The sequence below is a fragment of the Perna viridis genome, chromosome 1 (genome assembly GCF_037379345.1).
Source record: "Perna viridis isolate PV_CMFRI_1.1 ecotype Kerala chromosome 1, ASM3737934v1, whole genome shotgun sequence".
Taxonomy (NCBI): Eukaryota; Metazoa; Mollusca; class Bivalvia; order Mytilida; family Mytilidae; genus Perna; species Perna viridis.
The window spans coordinates 60,818,376-60,846,346 of NC_142445.1; the positions used below are offsets into that span (position 1 = coordinate 60,818,376).

The 27,971-nt window shown below is 32.2% G+C and overlaps 1 protein-coding gene across 1 annotated transcript; it reads left to right on the forward strand.

The window, feature by feature from the left end:
- Window positions 1-27,889, forward strand: LOC148629675 (inner nuclear membrane protein Man1-like). The gene is made up of 14 exons (XM_088555191.1): window positions 1-956; window positions 4,738-4,769; window positions 5,026-5,092; window positions 6,576-6,649; window positions 8,328-8,401; window positions 10,092-10,261; window positions 11,816-11,917; window positions 14,314-14,416; window positions 15,353-15,473; window positions 16,398-16,434; window positions 18,461-18,548; window positions 19,348-19,453; window positions 20,073-20,151; window positions 22,864-27,889. The coding sequence occupies exons 1-14, from the start codon at window positions 26-28 to the stop codon at window positions 23,013-23,015; spliced, it is 2,136 nt and encodes a 711-aa protein (XP_088411317.1). The 5' UTR covers window positions 1-25; the 3' UTR covers window positions 23,016-27,889.
- Window positions 27,890-27,971: the final 82 nt, after the last annotated feature.

Consider the following 27,971-nt stretch of genomic DNA (forward strand, 5'->3'; position numbering starts at 1 on the left):
TTCATTATTCCGGTCTGCCGCGAGAATGGCGGATAAACTGACCGATGCCGAAATTGCCAACGAATTAAAGAAGTATGGAGAACAAGTGAAACTTCCAATCGACAGGAAGAAGCGACCATTACTTTTGAAAAAACTTAATCACCATCGTGCAAAAGAGAGAACTGCCAGTCAACCCAAAAAAGCCACATCATCACGTAAAAAGCAACAGGCAGAGTTCAGCTCAGAAGAAAGTGAAACTGAGGAAAATGAAACCAGCTCTCCTTTAGGGCGTATGTTTGGGAGAGGAAAAAGGGCCAGCACTTCCTCGTTTTACAGCAACACTGATACCATCGAAATTTCACCCTCAACTTTCAAAGATGAAACAAAACCCAGGAGAAACACCAGGCGGTCATTTGTTTCACAGTCACAGGATAATAACAGTACCTCAGACTATGTCAGATCCAAATCAGATCTTTATCCAGACTTGTCATCAATTTCATCTTCTACTGAAACCTCAAAACGTAGGTCCTTTGATAGAAGACAGAAAGATGACACTGTGGACTTCAGCTATGAGCAGGATTTTACTGATTCAGACCCAGACGATAGTTCATATGAAGTAGTTAACAAGTCTGTTAACACAACCTTTGTATGTGACAATCCAGATGAAGAGCCAACACTTCATCAGACACGTACTTCACCTTATCGTAGTACATCTAATAAAAAATCTGGTCTTGCCCAGAACTCTGTCCTAGTTCAAAGACAAAAAAATAAATCTACAATGAATCATACAAATGACCTGCCAGAAGAGGAGCCTGAAGAGCCATTAGAAGATGCTTTTCAAACAGAAGAAAAAGTTACAGAAACCTCATCCAGCTATGTTTCTTCAGTTTTAGTACTACTTGTTGCAATATTTTTTCTCAGTATTTCACTGACATACGTCTACCTAAGAAGAGATTATTTGTTTCATGCAGATAAAGGTACATGTAAATTCACTTGACACACATGATGCATAGTGTGTACATTGTACATGTATGTAAGAAATTAGGTATTTAATATAGCACGTTCATATGGTGCAAAATAGTGGCTATCTTGGGTTAGATGGTAATCAAGGGAACCAAGATTTGTATGGAAATCAAAAGAATGTAATGTAATCCAGGGACAAAAAACCGACGTGGAAAACAAACACAACTAAGAACATAAATTATCCAAAATAATACATGCAAATTCGAAATATTGTAAGTAGGTCACGTACGTAGATGTACATGTACAGTAATGCTTCCTAAATAAGGCAACATTTACTTAACATCATAACATGGTATGACGTTAACATTTTATGATTCTTGCCCTATTGTGGAGTTAATGAAAATTCTATGTGCCCAAATTGAAATCTAGGTTGTCCTTTAGTAAATGAATGTTGAAAAATAAATTAGATTCAGTTATAATTAGACGACTTGATTTGAGAGAACAATAAGAAGTTGGTCGTGGTTTTTCATGCAAACTGTGAAATGCAAGGAAATGGCATTGATGGATAAAACAACTATTAAATAGCAGTAAAACTTTTTTAATTCACATAAAACTGTTCTCAATAATACAATGGCTTGATGTTGTCTTTAGTTGACGACTTTGGTTCTAATTTCCAAAAATTACAGACCTGAAAATTATGTCTCTAGAAAAAAAAAATCTAGAAATTCATTGTTTTGGTATATACCGCACATCCCTCTTCTGGAGTAAAGAAAAAAATTGAAAAAAGTGTGCGGTATACATGGAAGAATACGGGAGTCATATTTTATGTCAGTGATTTTTTTTGTAAATAATTATTATTGCCTTATTACAAATTTATTATGCTGAAGCTATACTGTCAGATGCTTGAAAGGGAATTTTACAGAGCTCAAGCTACTTGAGAAAAACAGGGAGAAGTGAATGCATATGCACATCATTTCCTTTTCCCTTTTTTAAATTATATGTGATATGTGTGTATGTTACTTTCATGCACACAATATACAGGGTAGGAAACTCACATTCTAGCCGGTCCTGAATACAATTTTTCAATATATTTACTATATGGCTATATATATATATTTGCTTAAGTTTTTGCCAGCCCAACCAAAAAAATAGCCAGTCTTGGGTTGGCGGGCAGGCTACTATTTTTAAATCTGCAATATAAGCAGGCATTTTCACATCTTTATTTTCTTTTATTGAGATAAATGTTAATTTTTCTTTAAGCTAAATATGTAAGTAACTAAATATTTTGGACAAAATGAAATCAGCCTGCTGACTGAATGATTGATACATTCATGAAATTGAGTATACTAATCTATACATCTACATGTTACCAAATTCATTACAGCAAAATTAATATATGCAAATTTATAAAGCGAAGATTCTTGCAATGTATTGTCCTATTTTGTCTGTTTTTTTTAGCAGCACTGGCACTGGAATAGACAATTTCAGGCAGTGACATTCTGTAGGAATTTTCATTTTGTTCTGTTTTTTTCCCAGGTCCCACATAATCCTTTCTGATTTTTTAATCAAAATATCCAGTCTATTGATATAAGTTAATCAAGAGTATCAATAATCATGCTCAAAATTGATTACTGACAAATCAAGACTGAAACTTTATTGACACATATTTTAACAGTCAGTACAAACTCATCTCAAGCTTAAGAAATGTTCCCTTGAAGTGAAGAATTTACTGTTCTGTAATGAAACAATATCAAAAGAGATGGTTTGGGTTTTCTAATGAATTATCAATTAAGATTAAATTTAGCCGAAGTCCCAAGAAACCACACGACATATTTGCACATTTCGTAACAAATTATGAATGATAATAAAACATGAATTATTGTAAGCTGAAGTAAAAATGTTCATTCAGTATCCTGTCTTAAACATTTGAAACAAAAAAACTGATTAAAATACTTGCTTGTAACTGAAAATTTGATAGATTCGAAGAATTTTACAATTATTTTTCTCAAACGGGCACCATTTTTGTTTGAATTGTCATTGAAAGAGACATGACTCTGGTCATAATATTGTTAAGAGATGGAATACAGTCCCGATGTCAGAACATGAGAGGACGACTTTACATCGCTTTTGGTGTTGTCTGAGGGCAAAATGAGCGACCCAAGGGTAACTATTTCGCCCGAATCGTCCAGTAGTGGAGCCCTCTTTTAACATGGTACATGCACATCAGCAGTTTGTAGATGCAACAATATTTGGAGGAAATAAATATCAGTAATGACAGTATAATAAATTTTATGCAAGGTGTATTTTGCCAGCTCAAAATTCTGAATTAAATTAATACAACACGTAAATGCATCAGTTTTTATTCCCCAAATATTTGCATGTTATATTTGGTATCTATTCTGCTTCAAACTGCCCTTAAGTTATGAGGTAGTCTTACGTAGACTTAGAATAAGCTTATTTTTGAAATAGTATAGGAAGTTGATTTTGCAAATCCATTGATATCAATAATTGATAAATTAGATACTGATTGAAAGTCATATACAAGAACTTAATTATGATGTACATTTTGACTCAAATTATCAAACCACCAACACTGTCATTTTGCTTGCATTTCACATGCAGTACATTTAACTAACATAGGAACACAATGCGTCCAAACAGTGTATAAACCAACAGAGCTAAAACATTGGTATTGCTAATAGAGAGCAGTATAAGCCACTAATACACACACACATGCACATATTCAGATTTTTTTTTCTATTTTGAATTTCAATATTCAATTCTATTTAATTACATTTTTATGTGTTTTATTTCAGTTAGTATGAAAAATAAAATTGTCCATTTCTCTTTACTTCAAGGTTTTTTCTTGTAGTTTATTAAATTTCGATGTGCATTAACACCTATTCAGTCAATGCAGTAAATGTATAACATGTATATCTTAATACTACTATACACTTTATTTTATTTTAGGTAACATATTGGTTATGTTAGATTATACACAAGGGACACTTTGGACTAGGTTTTTTTTTCATTGAAAGGCCTTGAACTCAAGTGAAAATACACCTAATTTATATAAATTCTAGCATGATTCATAAATTTCTGTTGACAGCCTTAACATAGTAACTTGAATGGAGAAAGTTTTGGCATTGATTAATATTCTATTAACGAGGAGGCTCCTTAGACTTTGCACCAACTAGTAAGCCTTATCTCTCACTAAAGATTCTATCTTTCTGCTACCTTCACATCACCTAATACAAAGTTACTGTAAAGCAGGAGAATATCAAGAATTTCTTGAGCAAAAGAGCATGTATAAAAAAAATTCTGGGTGTGTCTTTAATATAGGCTGCATGTTCACATGAGGTCCTTTGATGTTACTAAACATACTACCATTGAGATTATCTTGCATATTCAATCAAGTGGAAGATTCTCAAACAAGACTGTTAATTGTCAAGTTAGAGAACTATGTTATCTTATTTCAGGATTTCCTAAGACTTCCTAGTCTCATATTTTCAGGTGAAGTGTTGATTTTTTTTCTCATTAGAACATCATGTGTGTCACTATTTAGGTAGTTTATTTTAAGTCGTGATGATGAGCTGTATTGTAACCTGTATTGATTGATAGAGTTTAGGAAACTACCTTGCTGAATGGTTTGCATTAAAAATACTGAATTTACTATTTCATACTCTATGCCAATGATTGTTCAATCAGAAGTTGACCTTTCAAGATTTTGGGCTTGTGGTTAAATTGCTGTTTTTCTTAAAACCTATATATAAAACCAGTTTCATTTGATTTCAGAGTTGCCAAAGATTCCATACAGCCTGCAACATGTAAGCATGTAAAATTTTATTTTTGAAAGTGTTTCTGTAATATTTTTCTAGAGTAGATCACACTTGGGATGTAGTACTGTACAATTATATTAAATTTTGAAAGAAGTTGACTTGAAAAATTATTACTACTCTATTACTATTAAAAAATCATTCTTAGGAAACTTAATTGGTATGTTGTTGATTAACTAATGCTATCACATCTTGATTAATGGGTACATGTTAACTGTGTAATATTATTATTGAATACCTTTTTCAGGAGGATAAAGACTCACTATTAGAAGTTGTTAAGAAGATCAGTGTCTATCTCCATCAGCAGACATTAGGTTAGGTGCTTTAGTATTGGTTACTGAAGAGCAAATTTATTTTCACATCTAAACAGTACTTTTATTCTCTTTACTAAGTTAATTCCAAATTATGCCTTTGATACAAGTGTAAAATATTTTTGGCAATTTGTATAGAATCAGAATTGTTTTCCTATGTAAAAATATCAAGCTCATGCTTGTGGCTCACAAAATAATTCATTTTTAGGTTTTCAGGGAAAAAAATGTTGTTCAGTTTAAACATAAACTTAACTGTTTGTTTTGTTTTGAAAAAAAAAAATAGTGTATTATATAATCAGTAATTGCTAAGTATATTTAGTCCTTATCTGGGAAAGATTTGTAGTATTTTTTTACTTATTTTGAATTTACATTTACTGACAAGTATAGGGTAGTAGTACAAGAAAACTTATATAAACCCTACACGTCTAGTTTTAGTAGTATATTGTAAATGACATTTCATTGTGTTCATCAAGATAGTTTTTTAGATGGATTTCCTTCTAACTTTATTGAATGATTTCAAAGAAATCTGTCAAAGGGGCACTTTTTGGCGGAATAGGACTTAAATAGAATTTGTCAAATTAAGATTGTCTGTCCTTGGTCAAATTTTGACATTTTCCATTTGCTTATCAAAAACACCTACTAAGTAGCACTCCAGATAAGAATCATGCAAATTCTGTAATACACCCAAAAAAAAGGCAACATATTTTTATTTTTGTTTTTATGTTGTTTTATAGGTCTTTATGATGAAATGTATAATCATTCATTCCAAAATGTCTGCTCTTAAGAGATAATTCACATTGAAAATCCACTGGTTTCTACTGTATTGTGTCATTTTCAGATTTATCTCCCTTATTTTAAATTTTACAGTACATTCTATATAGTTTTTATCTCCTAAGAACAAGGGTTATGTGAAAAATTACATGTTACTTTCTGTTTACTATAACATTTTCAACAAAATATCAAAAATAAAAATATGTAGGCTTTCCAACCATTAATGACATTTTGCATAATTCTTAGATGGAGTGCTACTTAAATTTGTGCATTCTTGTGGTAAAGGGACTCTTTTATGAAGATTTGTCTTTATAGGTTTAGAATATATCTCTCTTATATACCTGTAAGTCTCAAAATGTGAAATGCTCTTATACCTACACTTCTCCATCACATCATGTTTTATACAGGGAAGAAAGGTCTGAAAACTTCAGGGGACAAGGTTGGGCTGGGATCTTTTTTTAAAAAAAAAAAAAAAACAAGAAATGTTTCAATGTCTTGACTATTCTTACGAGGCTCACACAGACTGTATAAGTATGATAAAGTTCACAGTGCTTGTTGATATAGGCAATGCCTACTCCATATTATATACTAGTTGATATGTATATTTGTGATGCAGAAAAGGTTCTAAAAAAACATCTTACTTGCTCTAAGTATGATGACTTATTTTATACATTGTAGTTTATTATTACTAATTTGTCTTGTTCTCATTTTCCAGATCCAAAAAGAGATGTGAAGAAAGTATCTAAAAGTGTTGTTAAAGTGAATTTGGAGAAAGATAAAGTTATTGGGGTTTGTTTATTAGGTCAAACATATTTGTTATAGGTTCAAAACCAGAGTTAATTTTTTTGAGAATTTTTCGCTTGTTCTGATACACATACAAACATGTATCCAGGTAGTTTTGTCTTGATGTTTGATGCTATCAAGTTACTGAGTAGATACACTTATTGCTGTATTTTAAAGAGATCCCACTGAGTTAAAAATGTATTTCTATATACAGTTACATAAGTGGTATAGATTTTAAATTCAGAAGTGTTTTTGCACTGTTTCAACATAATTTGCAAAAACAAATATCAACATAAATAGCTTTGAATTGTAATTATCAAATATAAGAATATTAACTTGTACATATTTTGTTGCAACCACAATCCAAAAGTTGTGGTTTGATAATTTGTATGGTATACCCATCTGCAGACACTTGGTTTTCATGCAATAACTTATTAGCTGATTGAACTTGTACAATTACAGTGAAACCTGTCTAAACTGAACCTTGATTAAACAGAAAACCTGTCTAAATCAAACCCTGAGTGAACCAAAAACCTATCTAAACTGAACTCTGATTAACCTGAAAACCTGTCTAAACCATACCCTGAGTAAACCATTAACCTGTCTAAACCAAACCCTGGGTAAACCAAAAACCTGTCTAAACCAAACCTTGATTAAACTGAAAACCTGTCCAATCTGAAACCTGATTAAACAAAAACCTGTCTAAACTGAACCCTGATTAAACTGTTAACCTGTCTAAACTAAACCATGGGTAAATGAAAAACATATCTAAATAGAACCCTGAGTAAACTGAATACCTTTCTGAATGGAACCCTGATTTAACCGAAAACCTGTCTAAACCAGACATGTTTAGAAGTTCCATTATGTCAGTCCAAATTTATTTTGAACTTAGATGAACCGAACACCTGTCTAAACCGACCAAATTCTACTTTCCAAACAGGGTTCAGTTTAGACAGGTTTTACTGTATACAACAAAAAAGGTTCTAACCTCAAAAGGAATGTAAGTATTGATTTTGCGCAGAATGGCCCTGACTGTTTTGGAATGAGAGGCCAAAAACAGGCCTTTCAAAGAATTTAGTTATAAAACTCCATTTAAAGCTTATAGATGGCTATTGTTTTGTTCCACAATATTTTGTACCACTAAGGTCAGACTCTGATTGATATTGGGGTTAAGACTTGAACCCTTAGAAATTAGAGACCAAAAGGGGGCTCAAGACAATTATATTCCTGATGTTCAAACAATTACTTGAGTTTATGTAAATGGGTCTCTTTTGAATTTACTACAAGATGTCATACCACAAATAGAAAACTTGAGTGATTTTTGGGATTGTGACATGAACCTATTTAGAATAAGGGGCCAGAAACAGGTGGAAACAATCATTTTCTTGTTGTCTGGGTAATGACTTACAAGGTGCCATACCCTCTAACGAAGGTCAGGATCAGTCATGAACCATTTATGAAAGCAAAAAAGGGGCCACTTTCATTCTGGTCAAATCTTATCCTGTGTCAAAGAGCTGATAACAAAAAAAATTCAAATCTGTATTAAGCTTGAATAGTGTGTCCATGATTGTCCCAAGGTTAAGTGATCTACCTCTGCACTTGTATCAAGCTGCTTCCTGCTAAGCATTTTATCATAGCTTAAAATGGTGATGACATGGTGAATATGTTGTTTCTTTTACTTCAGAAAGATGAGAAAGGTGAAGAGAAATTTGATATGGCACTTTACCTGATATTAGCTAATCCCAACTGGTCTTTAAGGTAAGAAATTACATGCTTTCCCAGTGAGAAAAGATCAAGAAAGTCTTAGTAATGCATTTAGAACATACACTACACTCAGCACCTTGTGTTTCTTAACACCCAAGTCAGAGTTAAATCTGTGTTAGTCGGTGAAACATGGTGTCAGTCTGATTTTTTTCACAGTGAAATTTGAGTATAACACCCACCCAGATCGGACATCGTGTATTCCAGTTGTTAATTGTGTATGGAGAACCACCGACCTGGGTGAAAAATCACCCAACATGGTGAAGTTAATCTCATTGATCTTCGCCAACCATATGGACGTTAGTACCTGAGCTCCCAGGTCACTGACCTCCAAAATTCATGTGGGACCCCAGAAAATCAGAAGGGAGTCTGGAGGACATGTAAAAATTCTTAATCCAATCACCGAAATCGTACTAGATGATTTGTCCAGCTTTAATCCAAGCCTTCAACACAATAAAACAGCGGTTGAGACGATTAGCATATGGTATTAAAGTGAAAATCGTTAAAAAAAAAGACATTTATCGTTGATACATACTTCATGACTGTCCTGCATTGAGTAATTATAATTAATTGTAGTCCATTAGATGACCAGACACACAATGGAGACATTGTAAACAATGTGTTCATTTAAATTTCTAAAAATAGGCATCTGTATATGTGCGAGGTTCATCAAGGGATTATTTTTATACAGGAGTAAACATCGGTCGGCATCAATGAAAGTTCGAAACCGTTTAACAAAACTTAAAATTAAAATAAAGACATATATAAGTTGTATTTTAAACATACGTTATATAAGAAATTTCTCACAGTTAACTTAAACATTTTAGAGGCTGAAAACGACCAGCAGAGGACGCCATCTCGTCCTCCCTTGGACAACATCTTGTAACTTATATAATGATTACTGACAATGTTCTCAGTCCTGATTACTGGCTTCTACATTACAGTTCTCATGTACACATTATCTTGGGACCTGTAATTGGTTTATTTTATTTCTGGAAAAGTCGTTCAGTTATTAAAACTATCAGTATCAGAAACTAAAAGCACCACCAGACTGTTTTTACAAGTCTGTCACTCGAATCAAATTACAAAAATCAGTACTTTCAAAGTGTTTTATTTATATTTATAAATAGTAATTATCAATTTACAAATGCAAAATTAAAATATCAAAAGATTGCATTATTACTAGGGATGGAGTGCTCCGAATTACCTGAGAAACAGGAACACAATATACATGGTATCTTATAATGAATTCCTCGTTATGCCTCTTTGAATTTTACGACTATTGCAATATACAAACAGTCGGTGTTGGCTAGGTGGAATTTTGGTGGTAAACACCCAAAATGTCGGTGTAACACCGTGTTTCACTCAGATCGGACTTGAGTGTTAGAGAAACAAATGTCGCTGAGTGTAGTGTACATATACAAGCTAGAAATGTTCAAATGGTGAATATTTTATTCTTTACAAGTGAGAAGCATGTCACAAACTGGCACATGTTGAAATGCTAAACCAAAAGGGCGGCCATCTTTTAGTGGCTGTCTAGGTTATACTTATTCTGGGATTGGAACAAGACTATTATAAGTACTTCCATTTTTTTCATTATTTTAAGAGCAACCTTTACAAGATTTTGAGTGAATTCCATTTGTTTCCTTTGACCTATTGATGCTTACTATAGTTTATCCTTTTGTAGACTTTATGATAAAAAACACTATCCCATAGTATATTTGGGTGATGATGCCAAAGATAAAGATGTGATAAAGGATGTTTTTTGGTTGGAAGCTGATAGAGACAAATCATTTATAGAGAGATTTTGGGATTCAGCATATAGAATCTTCATTGGCTTTGTCCTTCTCATGTCTTGTAAGTTATATTTTATATGTAGGTTAGAAAATACTAAATATGAGGTGGTTCAAATGCACAAGATGTTAGCTACTAGTTATAAAAATGCTTTATTTTATTGAAAAAAAGAATTGACTGAATAATGTCGAAGTTGTTATCCTTAATGTTAAACCATTCGAAAACTGGAGGAGGCTAAAATCTATTTTATTATTAAAAAGCTGCCTAAGATTAATACCATACATCTGATCATTTTCAAGGATGCGAAATTTTGCGATTTGATCCATGTTCAATTTTTTGTGGTCTTTATTTTTTGTGTTCTCAGATTTAATGGAATGAGTTACATGTAAAATATCTGGACTTCAATTGTGCAAGCTTTTATTTTTGTGGTTCCCTGAACCTTGCAAATATAGCGAAAATTTCAGGGTATATGGCATACATTAGCTTGATGAATTATGAGGGTGTACTGTTGAACTACAAAATAAAGATTTCAAAGAATGACAATAATTTCTGTGTAAGAATGTGTACTCAGTGTAAGCCTAGTATTGTTCAGGTGACACAGGGGAAGAAGCAATATCGAACAGTTGTCATCCTGTCGCTGTCAATTGTAGAATTTTAACGGAATATCAATTGTTTGCTAGCCCAATATAGCCTTGTGGCTACCTGATATATGTAATGCTGATGTTTGTAAGATGACCTTTGGTGGTAAACCCTGGGTTTAAACACTTTCTTAATTACCAAACTAGATGGTGCTAATCTTCTGTTGCAAGAACTTAAAATCATAGTGCAGAAAATAAAAATGCTAGTCTTGTTCCTGATGAATGCATCATAGATATTTCATTTGTACTTTTAATGTGAGTGTTGTAAAGAAATAATAAAATAAGAAAATTTTAAAGGAAACTGTTATTCAAGATGAAAAATAATTTTCATCATAGATGGTAGATCTACATGTATAAAATGAAAATATTTTTATACAGTACATTATAACTAATAAACCTTTTTAAGTAGTTTTTGAAGTGTCTTCAACTATTCAAGTTATAAACAACAATTTCAAATACTGTAAACCACAATATTAACAACAGTTTAATTTTCATGTAGCAAGTCTCAGTTTGAAAATAAAACTAATGTTTTTTCATAGTGAATAAATTCTGTAGATCATGGATCAGTAAATGATGACTATATCTATAGGAGATGAAAAAGTTTCTTTAGCTATGCACTTGTTGATAAGACTACAAGCTTTTCTTGAAATCTTGAGTGTTTTGCAAGAAGAGGAGCTTTTTTGATTTCTTGACATGTATGAATATGATGTTTGGTATGGCATGGGAGAACTGGTAATTGTTGTGGTAATCTAAATTTTGCAATATGTTGTGATAGATAATGACCAACAAAATTGGTCCTCAAAATTAAGTACTATTTTGCACGTTCAGTTTGGGATTTTCTTCAAACCTCAATGAATGAAATTGGCACAATTAAAATTCTATTTTTTTTTTAATCCTGCATGCAGAATTACCTTCTTACACAATAAATAGAAGGGAATTTTTGTAAAATATTCAATAATTATGATAAAATTGTTTTTAGGTGTGGTAGCCGGTATTATTTTCTTACTTATCCTTAAATTTTACAACAAAACTAAAGAAGAGGAACAAAAGAAAGTTTATAACATGGTGGAGCAGATAATTGGTATGGACTTTAAAGAGAAAATGATGTTGTTATGTAAAAAATATATGTGTTTCAGTTTTTAGGTTTTTTATCCTTTAGGATCAAAATACCTTATGTCACTGGTTTAAATCAGAAACTTCCCTAGACTTTTTCTGATTATTATGCAAAGTATAGTGCAATTGTAATTCCTTATTTATTATTCTATATGTTTTAAAATCAGTAAATTATCCAGCTTAGTTATATTTTATCATTGTTGGAAATACAAGATCTTCATCTTTTCATCAATGTTTTTTAATAAGTAGGAAGTGAAGAAGAGTAACTTTAATGAAGCAAGTAAAATTCAAATTAATAAAATGTGTTGACCTTAGGACATTATTTTCTTCAATTTTAAGAATTTTTAATCGACAGCATATTTGTCCAGTGTGGTGGACATGTTTTTCAACAAACGTTTGGCATTCCAATGGGAACAAATTGTGCTCTTTTACTCACTGACCAATTCCTTCACTCTTATGAGGCTGTCTTTATAGCTGATCTGATCCGAAAGAAAAGATATCATTTGGCTAGATCCTTTAATCTCAGTTTCTGCTATATAGATGAAGTATTATCTTTAAACAATCCTAATTTCTTTGATTTGATACATCGCATCTACCCAAAAGAACTTGAGATAAAGGATACTACAGACACAGTGAAGTCAGCCTCATCTTTACCTACACTTAGAAATCAATGATAAAGGAAAACTATTGTCCAAACTTTACGACAAACATGATGACTTTTCATTCAAAATTCTCAAGTTTCCTTTCATCTGTGGCAACATCCCTTCAGCACCTGCGTATGGAGTGTTCATATCACAACTCATATGTTATGCCAGAGCTTGCCGAAACTACCCAGACTTTTTGTATCGCGCTAGAACTCTAACAAATAGGCTTCTGGAACAGGATTATGTTGCTACAAGATTGAAGTCATCACTACAGAAGTTTTATGATCGTCTTCATGAACTTGTGGATCGTTATGGTGTATCCATCTGCACCATGAAAACTGATTTATTCAATGGGTCATAGTTTTCCTTTCCTCGTTTGTCTACCCTGGACTTGACTTTTTATGACCAACTGGGCGGTGTTTCTAGAAAAGCAGAGGGTGCTTACCCTACCGGTGCACCTGGTCCATGCTCCCAGTTTTTAGTGGAGTCTGAGTTGCTCATTTGCTTTTGTTACTTTGTTTGTATGATTTTAGTTACTTTATGTTTTTTGTTGTGTATATCTGTTTTCCATATCTGGTCTTTGTCCCTGGATTACATTCTTTTGATTACTGCTATAACATACTCTGCTACATAGTTTTTGAGTGTAATTGCAATTTGATTTTTGGACAGGTTTTAAAACTTTTGAAAAGGTGAAATGATACTAATTTACGGTAGATAATTTTGTGTTAAATTGGATATTGTTTAACTAATTATCTTGAAATCAGTAGTGATAGATTGATATCCAGTTTATACATATTAAAAAAAAACATACCTTTTTTAATATGGGAATTGTAATATACTGATTATGGTATTATTTTACATTATGTAATCTTTGGAATTCTGTTCATGCTACAATTTTTACCATGATCAGAAGGCAGCAGGTATATTTTTCTAGTTTTTGAACAATTTTTTTTGTAGATGCATAACCAAAAATGAAATTATAATGTTATGATTGGCAAACAAACGAAGAATTGATAGAGAAACCTCAAACACAAGTATTTTTTTCTTGGTCTTGAAATAGTGACAATATTGTTTCTTTATAGTAGGGAATGCAGTGTACAGATAAAAACTTATTGTTCATCCTGAAACATTAAGAATATTCTTAATTTATTCATGTTCTTCAGACCTGATTTTCTGCCGCAAAATCAAGGGATTTCAGCTTTATTAAAACTGGATTTTATCATTATGATTCTTCTTTTTTTGCTGTATATTGAACTATTTTTACTTTCAAATTCGAAATTTTCACTTTGTTGACGTTGTTCAAACAGGTGGTATTCTTTACATAACACTCGGAAACAAAATATTAATCTCTAATATGATATCCCCAATTTTCTGAATTTGTTCTTTCTGTTATTTTGGAGGAGAATGTTTTAAAACAGGATAACATTGAAATGTTACAGTCTTAAGAGAACTTCAATGTTGCATATTCTTGTGAAATTTAGTTATGATTAATCTTTTGAGTTTTCCCAGGCAGGAATGCTGATGGTCTGTAAAATACTATGAGTTTATATATATATGAAACAGAAAGATTTAAGTAGGAGGTTCTTTATTTTGGTGGTTTGGTCATACAAAATTTTAAAAATCTTTCTTTTTCTTTTTTCCAGTAGTTAAAATTTTTAGTAAAGCATTGTTTATAAGTGAATTTCATTCACTGCTTCTGATTATTTTACATAATTTGTAGATATAATCAAGGATAACTTTGAAGCCAGTGAGTCTGATAGTAATGTTCCTGCTTTCATGGCAATCCAGCATGTCAGAGATCAACTTCTGCCAATAGCTAAAAGGTTAGTGATAAACCTGTCCTAACTATTAATCAACAGTAATTTCCAAAGTGTTACAGATTTCACATGATAGGTGCATTTTAAAAGGGTGGTTGATACAATTTTAACATTTTTGTCACCCTCTAGATCAGCCACATGGAAGGAAGCATAGAAGTATCAGTGTCTGTCCTTGCATCTGGCCATCCATCTTCATAAACTGCTTGAAGAATATTGTACATATTTTGTAGGATTGTTGGTCACTATTTAGTTGGTCATATTGTGCTGCCATTATGATTCAACAAATTTTCCAGGAGTAATGGGACTTTTTTTGTGATGGCAGGAGACATATGTTTTTGTGCCCTGCTCCTTTTATCATTTGAAAGCAATTCAAGTGAATTTGTTTGGTTCTAAGTCAATTTGTTCATGGTAAGTGATATCTGTTTACCTTTTATTGTCCACAAGTGATTTTGGAGCTTTTGCATCGTTAACTGCCAGAAAAAAGGGGGGTTATCTTTAGTTTTAATTTAATTATGCAACAACCAAAATTTGTATTAAATGAAACACTTTCAAGAGACAAGATTGGGCTTAGAAGCAAGAAATTATTTTAGTTTGCCTGAGTTTATTTTACATAATTAGGTATGATAATTATCAAAGGCTGTTAAAAAGTAAAAATGAAAAAAAAGTAATTAACAAGAATGTCCTTGATTGATGGATATATTAAAAAAAAACATGAAATGTTTTGATAGACTGTTAACTTTAGATGACCAAACAATTTCACTGCTTTGTGATATTTAAGTGTTTACTACATGTAATTCAATAACAACTTTCCAGGAGTGGAAATACTGGACTTTCTAAAGAGCAATTTTCAGAACCAGAGAAAAAATTAAAAACTTAATTAAAGTTTGAAGTCATCAGGATTTTAGTAAAAGTCAGCTGTATTATGTCCTTTTTTCCTGACAGGAAGAAGTTATTACCAATTTGGGAGAAAGCTGTTAAATTTATAGAAGCCAATGAGTCAAGAATTAGAGTAGAGTCCCAAGCAATACAAGGAGAGGAATTCCTAGTATGGAAATGGCTGCCTGTAAGATTTTTAGTTCAACATATCTATTATACCCCACTCAGTGAGTGGGTGATGTATTAGAATCATCTTGTTGGTCTATCCATCATTGGCTGTCTGAATTTAGACAAAATTATCTGGACTTACAATTAAAGGATTTTTCCTTTATGTAGATGAGGCATACATTTTAAGGGTTATTCCATAAAAAGTGTATCTTGGGGACAGAAAGCTCACGATATTAAGGTGTACCATCAACAGATGAATGTTTAAATGTAACACTTTTATCTCAAAAGGAAAATTCAATTTTTTGTGATTATTGTTAATTCCTGTTTTGTGGGATTTTCCCATTCTGTATGAAATGGGTTGCTAGAGATAACTTAAACACAAAAATCTTGCCACTGGATGTATTGATTGGTATGTAGTTTATATAAAGTTGGCATATATTGTTAGCCATACTGGTTTCTGTTTGATTAGTTCTCGAGTCTTCCCCATTTTTACTGTATGGAATATATTTCATACTTCTTATGAATTGCTTAATACCAGGACCAGCTTCTTGAAAAGAAAGCACTGTAAGGACTGCATCTCTTCTCTACAGATGACTTAAATACATAGAACTTTTTAAATGTTATGAATATCTTTTAGTGGCTTCATTTTCTTGTATCATTTAAAATTTATTTTGATTCCAGCAAAAGCTTGGTCTTTATTCTAGCCATAACCTCGGATAAGTGTATTAATTTGATTCTCTTCAAAGTGTCCCTCTAATTTTCTAGCTTGATCTCTGTCTTAACTACATTTTTATACTAAAATAGTGGGGTATTAAGGTTTAAGGGTTGTTAAGCCCCTTTAACTATGGAGAGCCTAGAACTAATAATAAGAAAATAAATTTCTCAGATAAAATGTAAATTTCATCTTGAATCATATATACATGTAATTTTATTTTTTTTGTAGACAATATCAAATGGAGGGAAAGTTTGGCAGGGACAAGGTTTGTTAATGTTTCATCATTGCCCTTTTAGTTCAGTTTAAAAAAGCAGTTTCACTGCAATTTAAGAAAATAATCTTAACAAAGTGTACTTTTGATTCATTTTTATTATTGGGGTACCAATTTTCATGGTTTTAGGGCAGTGTGGAACCAGGAAATAAAAAAATCCAAGAAACATTATTTCAGTGGACAATTGCAATCTTAGATGGAATGATTAGGAATATGAAATCTTGGCATCATTTACGTGTAATTGAGGAAGAGACTGTATTGAGTGGTCAGTATCTTGTCACCACTTAATCTTTTACTGTGAAAGTACTTTTATTCATGGGTACCAACTATGACAAGTTAGTAAGTTCTTGATTTCATGGATTTGAGAATTACATCATACAAATGAATGGTAAATTTCCCTTTTGTTGGGAACCAAATTATTACATCATAAAAATGAATGGGGAATTTCCCCTTTCGTTGGGAACCAAATTATTACATCATACATATGAATGGGAAATTTCCCTTACGTGGGAACCAAATTTCATGGTTTACCAAACCCACGAAAACAAAGAAATCGGTTCCCCATGAATAATAATACTTTCACAGTAATTAAACAACATATCAATTTTTTATTGTCCCTTTTATGTCAGTGTTACCATAAATAATAGTAGAAGTGATGTTTGTTATTATCAGCTTTTTATCTTTACAACTATAACAGTTGTGGGCAAAGTGGTGTTTGGGAAACCCTGGTTTTTAGCATTTTCTGTTTAACATGAAAATTAAAATGGGGCCTGAATTTTTCTTTCATAGGAATTTTTACTTCCTGTAACTTTTACTTGTAAGCAGAGTATTGAAAATAGGGGTCTTTATTTAATGTATAATTTATTTGTAATTTCCATTATAATAAAAAAAAATATTTGAATGTCAGTGTTAGGAAATACATATTCACAAAAAAATTAAATTGCTTCAAATTTTGAGCAAAAAAAATTGCTTTGGTATTAATTTTTCAGAAATGCTGAGTAACTCATTGATTTTTATTCCCCACAAACCACAAATTTTAAGTGCCCAATAAAATGTCTTTTTTCCTCTAATAACCAAAACTGATATCGAAGAAAATGAATAACACTGCAGTTAATTTTACACTTTCCTCAGCACTTCAACTAATTGTTGGTTCCTTTCTATAGACTGCCCCGTGCAGGTCCGGGTGATAAAAGAATAGGCCCGCAGCAGCGCTAAGCTTGTCGTATAAGGCGACTAAATAGTGCTCAGAAACCTAGCCGGGGGCTAGGCGCTCTGCCCACAGAGCAACTGGGATCTGTGCCCCAGGTGGTGGAATGGGGTACCCCTGGCGTGTTACATGCTGGGGTTGTCAGGCTATAATACGGAAAACCTGACCGCAAACCATAGTGGTGCACCGTGTTGGGAAGATGCCACGTTCCTCGCACGTTAAAGAACCCTGCTGTGGTATTCGATAGGAGTAGGAACCTTTGCGCTCTGCCACAGGAGGCTAAATTGCCCGACGTTACCAATCCCCCCTTTTTCCAGTGGCAATCAAAATTTGACGACCCTATTATCCTTGTGACCCATCCTTTTTTTCATTTCATGTTCATTTTATCATCCATTTCATATTCATTGTTTGAATATAGCTGAAATATTGCTGCTCGGACGTTAAACCCCAACAAACAAATAAACAAAACTTTCTTTAGACTAATAACCTTTTGTCCCTTGATAAAAAAATTTATTACATCAACTACAATTCTTCTTACTTAAAGCAAAAATGTAATGGTATTGTATTGTATCCAATCTCACTTGTTAGCAAATTATGAATTAGTTGATGATTGCTGATTAAAATTGAAAACAACAATTTATTGGAACATGCACAATTCTTTTTTCATAAAGTATTAAATAGAAGTCATACAATTGTTTTGCTTGTCTATTTTGCATTTTTTCCCCAATGCTAGAATTAAAAAAACATAACTAATGAAAAAAAAATTATTCACAGAAAATTAGATTCTTTCATATCTTTTTTATTACTTTTCAGCGTTTGGAGAGAACAATAAGTCTCCAATGACCTTACCGTATGGTCCAACACCTTGTTTAAAAATCAGAAATATGTTTGATGCTGATATGTGAGTAACTTTTTATACTAAACATCTATTCTGTTCTTTGTGTTGCTTAAATTTTAGTTGTCTGTTTGCAGGTACTCGTTTTTTATGAAGAAAAATAAATTATATTAACAGTGTTCATTACAGACCGTGCCCTTGTGCCATTTGCACAGATATTTTATTATTACGCGCAGTATTCTGTAGGTCAATCTATGAATTTCCAGATTTTTATTGGTTCCATGTCAGGACATGCTTCCTATATTTACAGTGCCATAGGCCTTGACCATTTCATAGTAAACAGGAAAAAAAAAGTTAAAAAAAGGTTTTCGGCATGTGGTACAAAACAACTTAAAGAAATTGCTGGTTGTGCCGCAGGGGACACAGTCGTTTCCCTTGACCCTGCTGACAGTACCCAATAAATAGGGACATAGTCTGTTAAACTGGAGAAGATAGAGTGAAATGTAAAACTGAATGCCAATTGGCCTGGGTGGGATATGATCCTGATATGAACAAAAAGATTCTAAGTGGTGCTGCAACTTCAAAATGAATGACAATTTGAATCAGCAGAAGGCTTTAATAAATAATCAGCATCTACTGATATCTTTTTATTCATTAATGGAGGTCTCTCACCTAATAAGGAAACTATTAAGTATATACAAACAACTTTTTTGTTGGTTGAATCTCTCTAAAAATGACCCCCTCTCATACAGCCATGTTTGCCCCCTACTTTCTGAGAATGACTCCGTTTCACTGTCAAGGGGCCCCCTTTTGCAATTTTCTGGAATGAACACTGTATTAATGATGATTTGTTGTTGAATCTTAGGGAAATAGAGGAAGATTGGGAACAGAATGTGAAGGATGCTATCCTGGAAAAATGCCGAGGGATTACCGGAATACTCCATATTCATGTTGATGAAACTTCCAAAGAGGTAAGAAACATTGGATTATACAATGTCAGAACAGGTTTTATATTTTTTTAGTCAATTTTATTGAAATAGATATTTCCTACATATATTACTGCAATATTGAAATTTCCAATTATAAAAAACTGATTTTTGCCATGTTGGATTTTTTTTAGTGTTTTTAGCTGCATCGCCAAAGGCAGAAGCAGGTCTAGGAGTCAGGTCACTCCATCCATAACACTTAAGCTTGTCATTGCAACTCGTTTGTAACTACTCACCAGCTGTAGTTGTGCATATCATTAGGAATTTTTTATTCTCTTATTTTTATGGGAGTTGTGGCCCTTTGAACTTAGAAACTTACCATAAATCATCATGTATCCACTTGTCATCACAACTCCTCTGAAACTACCCAACAGAATTTCATGAAACTTGGTATGTTGCAAGAACACCATATGTAGTTATGCATATTATCAGAAATGTTTTCGATTCTTTAATTTGCATGGGAGTTATGGACCTTTGAACTTCAATATTTACAATTAATCATCATGTATCAAATATATTTAACTCATTGTTTTAAGCTGCTTGTTTAATTTGCTAAAATAAAGAAACAACAATTTATACTAGTGATGAAACCTCATTGTTGTAGGGTTGTGTTTATATGAAATGTAGCAGCTGTGAAGTAGCATACAAAGTCTACAAATCATTACATGGATGGTGGTTTGATGGTAGGTATTTAAAGTATATGTGATTCATTGTAAACCAATTTGAAATAGAATTGTACTACTTTCAACACCAATCTAGGTAAGCATCTGAGTAAATAGCTCTCTCTGTAGAAATCTGCCTTACGTTATACCAATTTGTCTAACTTTATTACTAATGAACACCTCTATGATGTTATGGACACAAGTCTTCCCAGTTTTAATAGCTATCAATTATATGAATTTAGATGTTAAGATCACCATAGGAATGATCTTTGTAACAAGTTCTATAAAAGTTTCTGTGTGATGATAGTCCTTATTGGAGTTTCTGCCCTTAAAAGAAAAAAATCCTGATCATTTTTGCTGTTTTGGATTCTATCTTGTTTGGCATGAAATAGATAGATTGAATAGTGCTAATTGAAAATTTGAAACAGTAGTGAATGTTGAACTGAATTGTGCATGTCATCCAAATCTTGTAATTATCTACTCTTTATACAAACATAAAAAATTTGTGGTCGTATTGTTGTATCATACTTTTGTTGTCATCTTAAATCTGTAGACAATTTGGTTTTTAGACAGTAACTTGAATATAAGCAAATGGATTTTAATGAAATAACACCACAAGGTACCAAATCATGAAAGAATGGCTGGGATTGATTTTAACTTTCTATCAATGAAGGACCTGAAAAAGAATGTTTATGATATCCATACAATAATTTCAATGTATGTAAATGGATCTTTTTGATATATCACAAGTTGACATACTGTAAAAAAGCCAGATTTGGGGGTTGTGATGTGAATCATTTAGGAATTAAGGTAAAAAATGGCCAGATACTAGCATTTTCATGATATCAAGTTGATTACTTGACTATAAGTGAAGGGATCTTTTTGAGGTTATGCCTGCCACATAGTGCCATATCACCAAAAAAGGCATGGATTGATTTTTTTAGGGGATTGTCACTTGAACCATTTAGGAATTAGGAAACAAAAAAACCATTTTTTTGTGTTTTTTGGACTTTAGTTGAGTACAGGTTATTTATTTAAATTTGTTCTTAAAGATGCCATACCACAAATTGATTTTTGGGGTTGTGACCAAAACCAATTAGAATGAAGGGCCATAAAGGGGGGGCAATAATCAAGTCTTATGTCTAGATAATGATTTAATTAAAAGAGTGAATTAATGTGAAGTGCCATACCCTAAATTTTGCCTATGATGGATTTTATGGGTTTTGTAGAAAGGTCGGATTATTTTCTGTGTCTACTATTTAATCAAAACCTAATTTCAGAGCGGTTTCAAGCTTGAATGGTGTGTCCACACTTGCTTCATCTGTTCAGGGTTAGACATCTGAGCCACAATGGAAAAAAAAACTGCAGATTTTCAATGAGATAATGAAGTTTTACATTCCTTTGAGTTTTAGTTATATATCAGGTGTTTGATTATTCTTACTATTTTTTTTTCATTAAAATACTTTTTGTATGCATTGAATTCATATTACATGATATATTATAAAATTGAAAAAGAAAAAAATAAGATTTCCAAGAAACTTACTTACTAGATTATTTGTGCAATAAAATATCTTATTTAAGAGAAATCAAGGGAACCAAGATTCTAGCAGAAATCAAAAGAAAGTAATCCAGGGACAAAGACCAGACATGCAAAACAGACACACACAACAAAGAACATAAAATAACCAAAATAATACATACAAAGTAACAAAAGTAAATGAGCAACTCAAAGAATCCACTAAAAACTGGAAGCATAGACTATGTGCACCGGTTGGGTATGGGTCCTCTGCTTTTCTAGAAAATATGACACGTTGAACAAATCTGTTTTCATGGTGCAGATGGATACATTGTAACAATCTACGAGTTAATGATGACGACAATAAAACTTAAGTAAAACCTTGTTCCAGAAGCCTAATTTTAAGAAGTCTAGTGCAATACAAAAAGTCTGCGTAGTTACAGCAAGCTCTGGCATAACATATGAGTTGTGATATGAAAACTCCATATGCAGGTGCTGAAGGGATAATGCTACAGATGAAAGGAAAGTTGACAATATGGAATGAAAAATCTTTGTGCTTGTCATATAATTTGGTCAATAGTTTTCCTTTACCATCAATCTCTAAGTGTAGGTCAAGATATGATGCTGACTTCACAGTGTCTGTAGTATTCTTTATCTCAAGTTCTTTGGGGTGTATGCGATGCATAAAATCCCGGAAACTAGGATTGTTTAATGATAATATGTAATCTATATAGTGGTAACTGAGATTTAAGGGTCTAGCTAAATGAATGTTCCTTCTTTTGGATTAGATCAGCTGTATAGTTTGCCTCATAAGAGGGAAGTAATAGGTCAGCAAGTAGAGGAACACTATTTGTTCTCATAGGAATGCTGACCGTTTGTTGAAAAATGTGTCCACCACACTGGACAAATATGTTGTCGATAAAAAAATTCCAGCATTTTGAAAACATCATCTTCGATATATTTGGAAGATGATTTGGAATTATTTTTTTTTACAAAATATGAGAAATCAATGGCATAACATTTCATACATTGTTCATAAACACAATTTGGGATTTATTTCTATGAACATCACAATGTAATCAAAAAGTGATCATGATTGATGATAACAATTACCCTATTTCTGCATTGTGGTTTTATCCAGCTGCACCTTTTGAAGCAATTTATTTAACAGATGTTATAATGCATTCATTAATTTTAACTTTTTATCTTTATTTTAGGGCGCCTGGTAACAGTCAAATATCTTCGCCTTGAACATTACCACAACAGATTTCCAGACTCTGTTCGTGTTACGAAATCTCTAAAACCTTCCAATAATAAAATGTCTTCAATGTCCCAGCCATACCATCGATCTACATTGGAAATGACCTAAGTCACATGACAATAGTAACATGACCCACTGTCAGATTGATCTCAGTGTTAACATTGTACAGGAATGGTCAACAGTGCCTTGTATAATGGAATCTGGGAAATTTTCGTGCCTGCATAATTTTGGTTTTGTGAATTCCTTAAAAATGACCACAAATGATACCGATATTTTTTAAAAGTATCGTTGAGTGCATTTAGATTCATCTAAAGTGTGGTTTGAAATAAAAATGAATTCATTTATGAAGTGTGACTTATATAGCTAGTTGTGAAGACTGCATGAAAGTTTCCCAGAGTACAGTGAAATTATTTATGTCTATAATGTACAGGTTACAAATATGTATAGCAAAGGACTAAGAGAATGTGAATTATTCATGATTAGGATAACCCAAATAATATCAGTTGCTATATTCTGCTGATCATCAATAATATAAATTACTAATGATTTAGAATCACTTTATGATATCCTGTTTATATTGAAAACCATGGTTCAGGATTAACTTAATTTTTTTCCTGTTTACATCAGACTTCATTTTTTTAATCTTCTGGTGGTATTCTCTTTGTGGGATTCCTCTCAGTATTTCTTGTTTTTTTTTATTTGCAAAGATACGAAAATTTTATAAAAAATACATCAAATTACAATGAGTTGTTCATTGAATTTAATGGGAAATATTGTTCATAATGGGTTTCGGATTTTTTTAATTAGCCAAAATTTGACTGTGGATGATAATAAATTAATAACAATTTTAGATTCTTGCTAATTTGTCATTTGCAAAACATGGCTGTTCAATTTAAACTGTATTCATTCTGTGGAGAAAAAAGTTGAATACCTCATAAGAAGATAATCAGTAATGGATATAGACTGAATTATTAGGGTTCAGTATATATTTTGATTGTTGGATATGGTTATATTTCAGGAGGGCATTGAAGTTGTATGTTTCAGTTGTTACTAATTATAATTAATGTAATATTTTTATAATACATCTCAGGGGAGTGGAAATGTTTGAATATACCACTTGCCCTGGGCAAAGTTTAGTGTGTTGTAGAGTAATTTACTTCCCTTTGTTTCCAACTGTTATAGAATAAGCAAGTTCTTAATTGTTCATATAGGAATTAAACTTCCACATGATTTTTGAGACTTAAGGAAATATTTAAGGAATTAAATAACCAAATTTTGATTTTTTTCTGTAGTGAATGTGTGTTGATACTTTCATATCATTTTGTGTACAAGTCAAGTGTATTTTAATTTTACACAAGGCCATCTAAAAGTTATAACACAGATGTAAGTTTACTGAAATTAAAACTAGGTACATGTGTATATTTTCTGAAATGCATCCATTGAATTCTAATTATAGCCTTTTAAGACAGTTTATGGAATTGCTGTAAGAATTCATTTTTCAGTTGAAACAGGCTAACTATTTTGTAGTAATGAATGAAATTGAAATTTTTAGCTCCCCTTGCCGAAGGCCATGAGAGCTATTGCCATCACTTGGCGTCTGTCGTCGTCGTCATTAACAATTATACAAAAGTCTTCTTCTCTGAAACTACTTTACCAATTGAAACTCAACTTGGTATAAATGTTCCTTGGGGTATCCTGCATAGAACTGATGTGGGGATTTTTGATTCGTTGAAAAACATGGCCACTGTTACTAAAAATAGAACATAGGGGTCAGACAGTAGTTTTTCACATATATCTCCAAAACTGTTAGGTTTAATTAAATTCTGACATGGGGTAAAAGTGTTAAGCATGATGAAATCTATTCCTGGTCAAATTTTGGTTTTAATCTGTTAAGCCATGTTGGGAGTTTTTGCCCTTTTCCAACGATATTTGCCATTTTTAATGTTATTTGTTTCAAAAATCTTCTTCTTTGACACTACTTGACCAATTGCAACCAAACTTGGTATGAATGTACCTTGTGGTATCCTGCACAGAACTGAAATGTGGATTATTGGTCCGTCATACATGGCTGCCGTTACTAAAAATAGAACATCGGGGTCAGACAGTAGTATTTTGCATATTTTATCTCCAAAACCCTTAGGATTAGCCATATTCGTTCAATTGCTGAAATTATCCTTATTGTAAGGCCTGAAAAGGTCTCCAGGGATAAAAGTTTTCAGATGACTCCTTGTAAGAGTTATTGCCCTTGAATGGTGAAAAATTTCCAGGTGAGCGATTCAGGCTCCTGGGAGCCTCTTGTTAGTTTTTGTTGTGGATATGTGATGGCAATTATATTCTAGATGATTAATTTCCTTAGTGGAATTGATGTTATACTTACTCCATTGTTATTGTTCCAATGATTTCTAGCTGCATGTAATGGTTAAAATTTTCTAATCCAAACCAGTTTCTGGTATAACTTTGCAAAGTATAAGAAATTACCAGGTTTTCATCTTTTTGAAACACAATAAATGTAATTTAGAAGCTTCGGAACATAATAGGCAATTACAATCTACTGATTTTTTTGTGTATAATCTACACAAACTTGGATGTAATCAATACACAACATATTTTCCTTTGATCAGGATGGTTTATTTACATCTCAGATTACTCTATGATATCTGAGACTAAGTATTTGTAAAGGTGTTTATTTTTGTGGGTTCTGCCAAATGAGTGTATATCTCAGGTACCAACTTTCGCAGTTTAGAAAACACTATGTTCATTATGTTCATCAAAATGTAAAAAAAAATCATTGACTTATTCACCATGAGTTATTTTTGATTTGAGATAAGATTTACAGGGTTGAAATTTTGCAAGTACACATCAGATTAAGACCATAAGATTCAATTTTGAGGAGGTATTAATTAGTACATGCTGGAATACATTTAATTGCCTAGATAAGAAAAAGTAAATTGTAAGTAAAAAAAGTTGGTCTGGTTACACAAATTTGTAATTGCATTGACAGTACATGATTATTTTGGACATACCAGTATGACAAATATGTTAAAATACAGACTGTTTCTCCTTTTAAGCAAAGTTGTTACTCCAAATTTGCAGCTTGTCCTTATCAATTTGATTTGATTTCCAATCTATGGAATGAAGCACTTTAATATGAACAATAGAAATGATGAGATCTATCTGTGGTCAAATTGTTAAGCCAATTAGGAGTTATTTCCCTTTTTCAATGTTTTTTTGCTATTTTTAATTTTATTTCTTTCAAAAATCGTCTCCTCTGACACTACTCGACCAATTGGAATCAAACTTGGTATGAATGTTCCTTCGGGTATCTTGCACAAAAGTTGTGTTTTGATTTTTGATCTGTCAAAAAAACATAGCCACAGTTACTAAAAATAAAACATAGGGGTCAGCTTGTAGTTTTTCACATATATCTCTAAAACCGTTAGGTTTAGCCAAATTCTGATGAAGGGGATAAGTGTTCAGCATAATGAGATCTGTGGTCAAATTTTCTTTTTTATCAGTCAAGCCATTTAAGAGTTATTTCCCTTTTTTGATGGTTTTTTTTTGGTATTTTTAATGTTATTTCTTTCAAAAATCTTTTCCTCTGACCCTACTTGACCAATTGGAACCAAACTTGCTATGAATGTTCCTTGGGGTATCTTGCACAAAATTTGTGTTTATTTTTCTGATCCATCAAAAAACATGGCCGCCATTACTAAAAATAGAAGATAGGGGTCTAAATGTAGTTTTTCACATTTACATGTATATCCAAAACCGTTAGGTTTAGCCAAATTCTGATATAGGGTAAAAGTGTTCAGCATGATGAGATCTATCTGTGGTCAAATTTTCATTTAATCTGTTAAGCCATGTAATGGTCCTTATGATAAGTCCTACCAAAGTCTTCTTGAGTCAAAATTGTCAGACAACTTCTTGTTAAATTTATTGCCATTGAAAGACAAAATTTAACAGGTGAGCGATTCAGGATCCTGGAAGCCTCTTGTTTTAATCGTTTTAACTCTTAATAGTCTTTATTTTTATTTTATTTGAAATAATTTCATCATCAATGTTTATTGTCAAATTCATCAGTCTTTCAGTATGCACATTAACACGGAGTATATATTAGTACTCATTTCAAAGTTGTTTTGTTCCAAGATGTTTTCTGAATAGATGGATTTTGGTATTTAGACTCACCTCATCATACATTATTTTCATTGTTAATCAAAGTGGTGTACATTTTGTGATTCAATAGTTGTTTATGACAAGTGTGCCATATTTTAATGGTTGTTGTTTAAAGGTTTATTTGAAACTTATAATATTAGATCAAACAGATATGGGATCAATTTTAGATAGAACCCACATTTCCATACTTGATAAATACACTGTGTTTGTCTGATTTAAGCTTGGGCAGAAATTTAGATCTTACCCTGTACTTTCTTCATTGTAAAAGGTATGTTTTTTTTGGGATAAGAGACCGTGAAAGTTAAATTCCATTCTTGGCCATTGTTAACTTGAATAATTTCAATATATTTTTCCTGGAGCAATGGGAAATATTTTGTACCTTTTATTACAAGCATTTTTATATTTTTCAAGTCAGTTTTCTCCATAAGTTTACTGCAGCAATCTTTAAGATGGTGGTTTTTGTTGTTTGAATATTACCATAAAGTCAAATAAAAAGGAAAAAAATCTTAACAAACTGACTAAAGAGTACAAGTGTAGGGGTATTCTACATTTTTTGTACATGTATATTAACAGGTTGTCATTTGTATATTAAATAATCAGTAAGCTAATTCAATTCTGTCAAACATTTAAAACCCAAATAATGTGTTTGTCAAATTGGACCAAAACAGGGTGGCCTTGGGCTGATATTTTTATCCCAGTGGGGTTGTTGTCTCTTTGACATCTACATCATACCTATTCTCGTTTAATGTAAGGTTGTTTACCTATAGATAAATGATGTATTGGTTTATATAATAAATATGTGAAGAGTATTGACTACATACATGGTCAGTTAGATCTTAAGTGATTTAAGGTTCATAGGTCAGATTTCATTTAAAATGGCAATAACTTGCA

Bases quoted from the DNA above. Each gene is read 5' to 3' on its own strand.
- LOC148629675 (XM_088555191.1), top strand. From the start codon at position 26: ATGGCGGATAAACTGACCGATGCCGAAATTGCCAACGAATTAAAGAAG. The intron at 18,549-19,347 runs GTGAGTAACTTT...GTTGAATCTTAG, and splicing joins AATATGTTTGATGCTGATAT to GGAAATAGAGGAAGATTGGG. The intron at 20,152-22,863 runs GTAGGTATTTAA...TCTTTATTTTAG, and splicing joins ACATGGATGGTGGTTTGATG to GGCGCCTGGTAACAGTCAAA.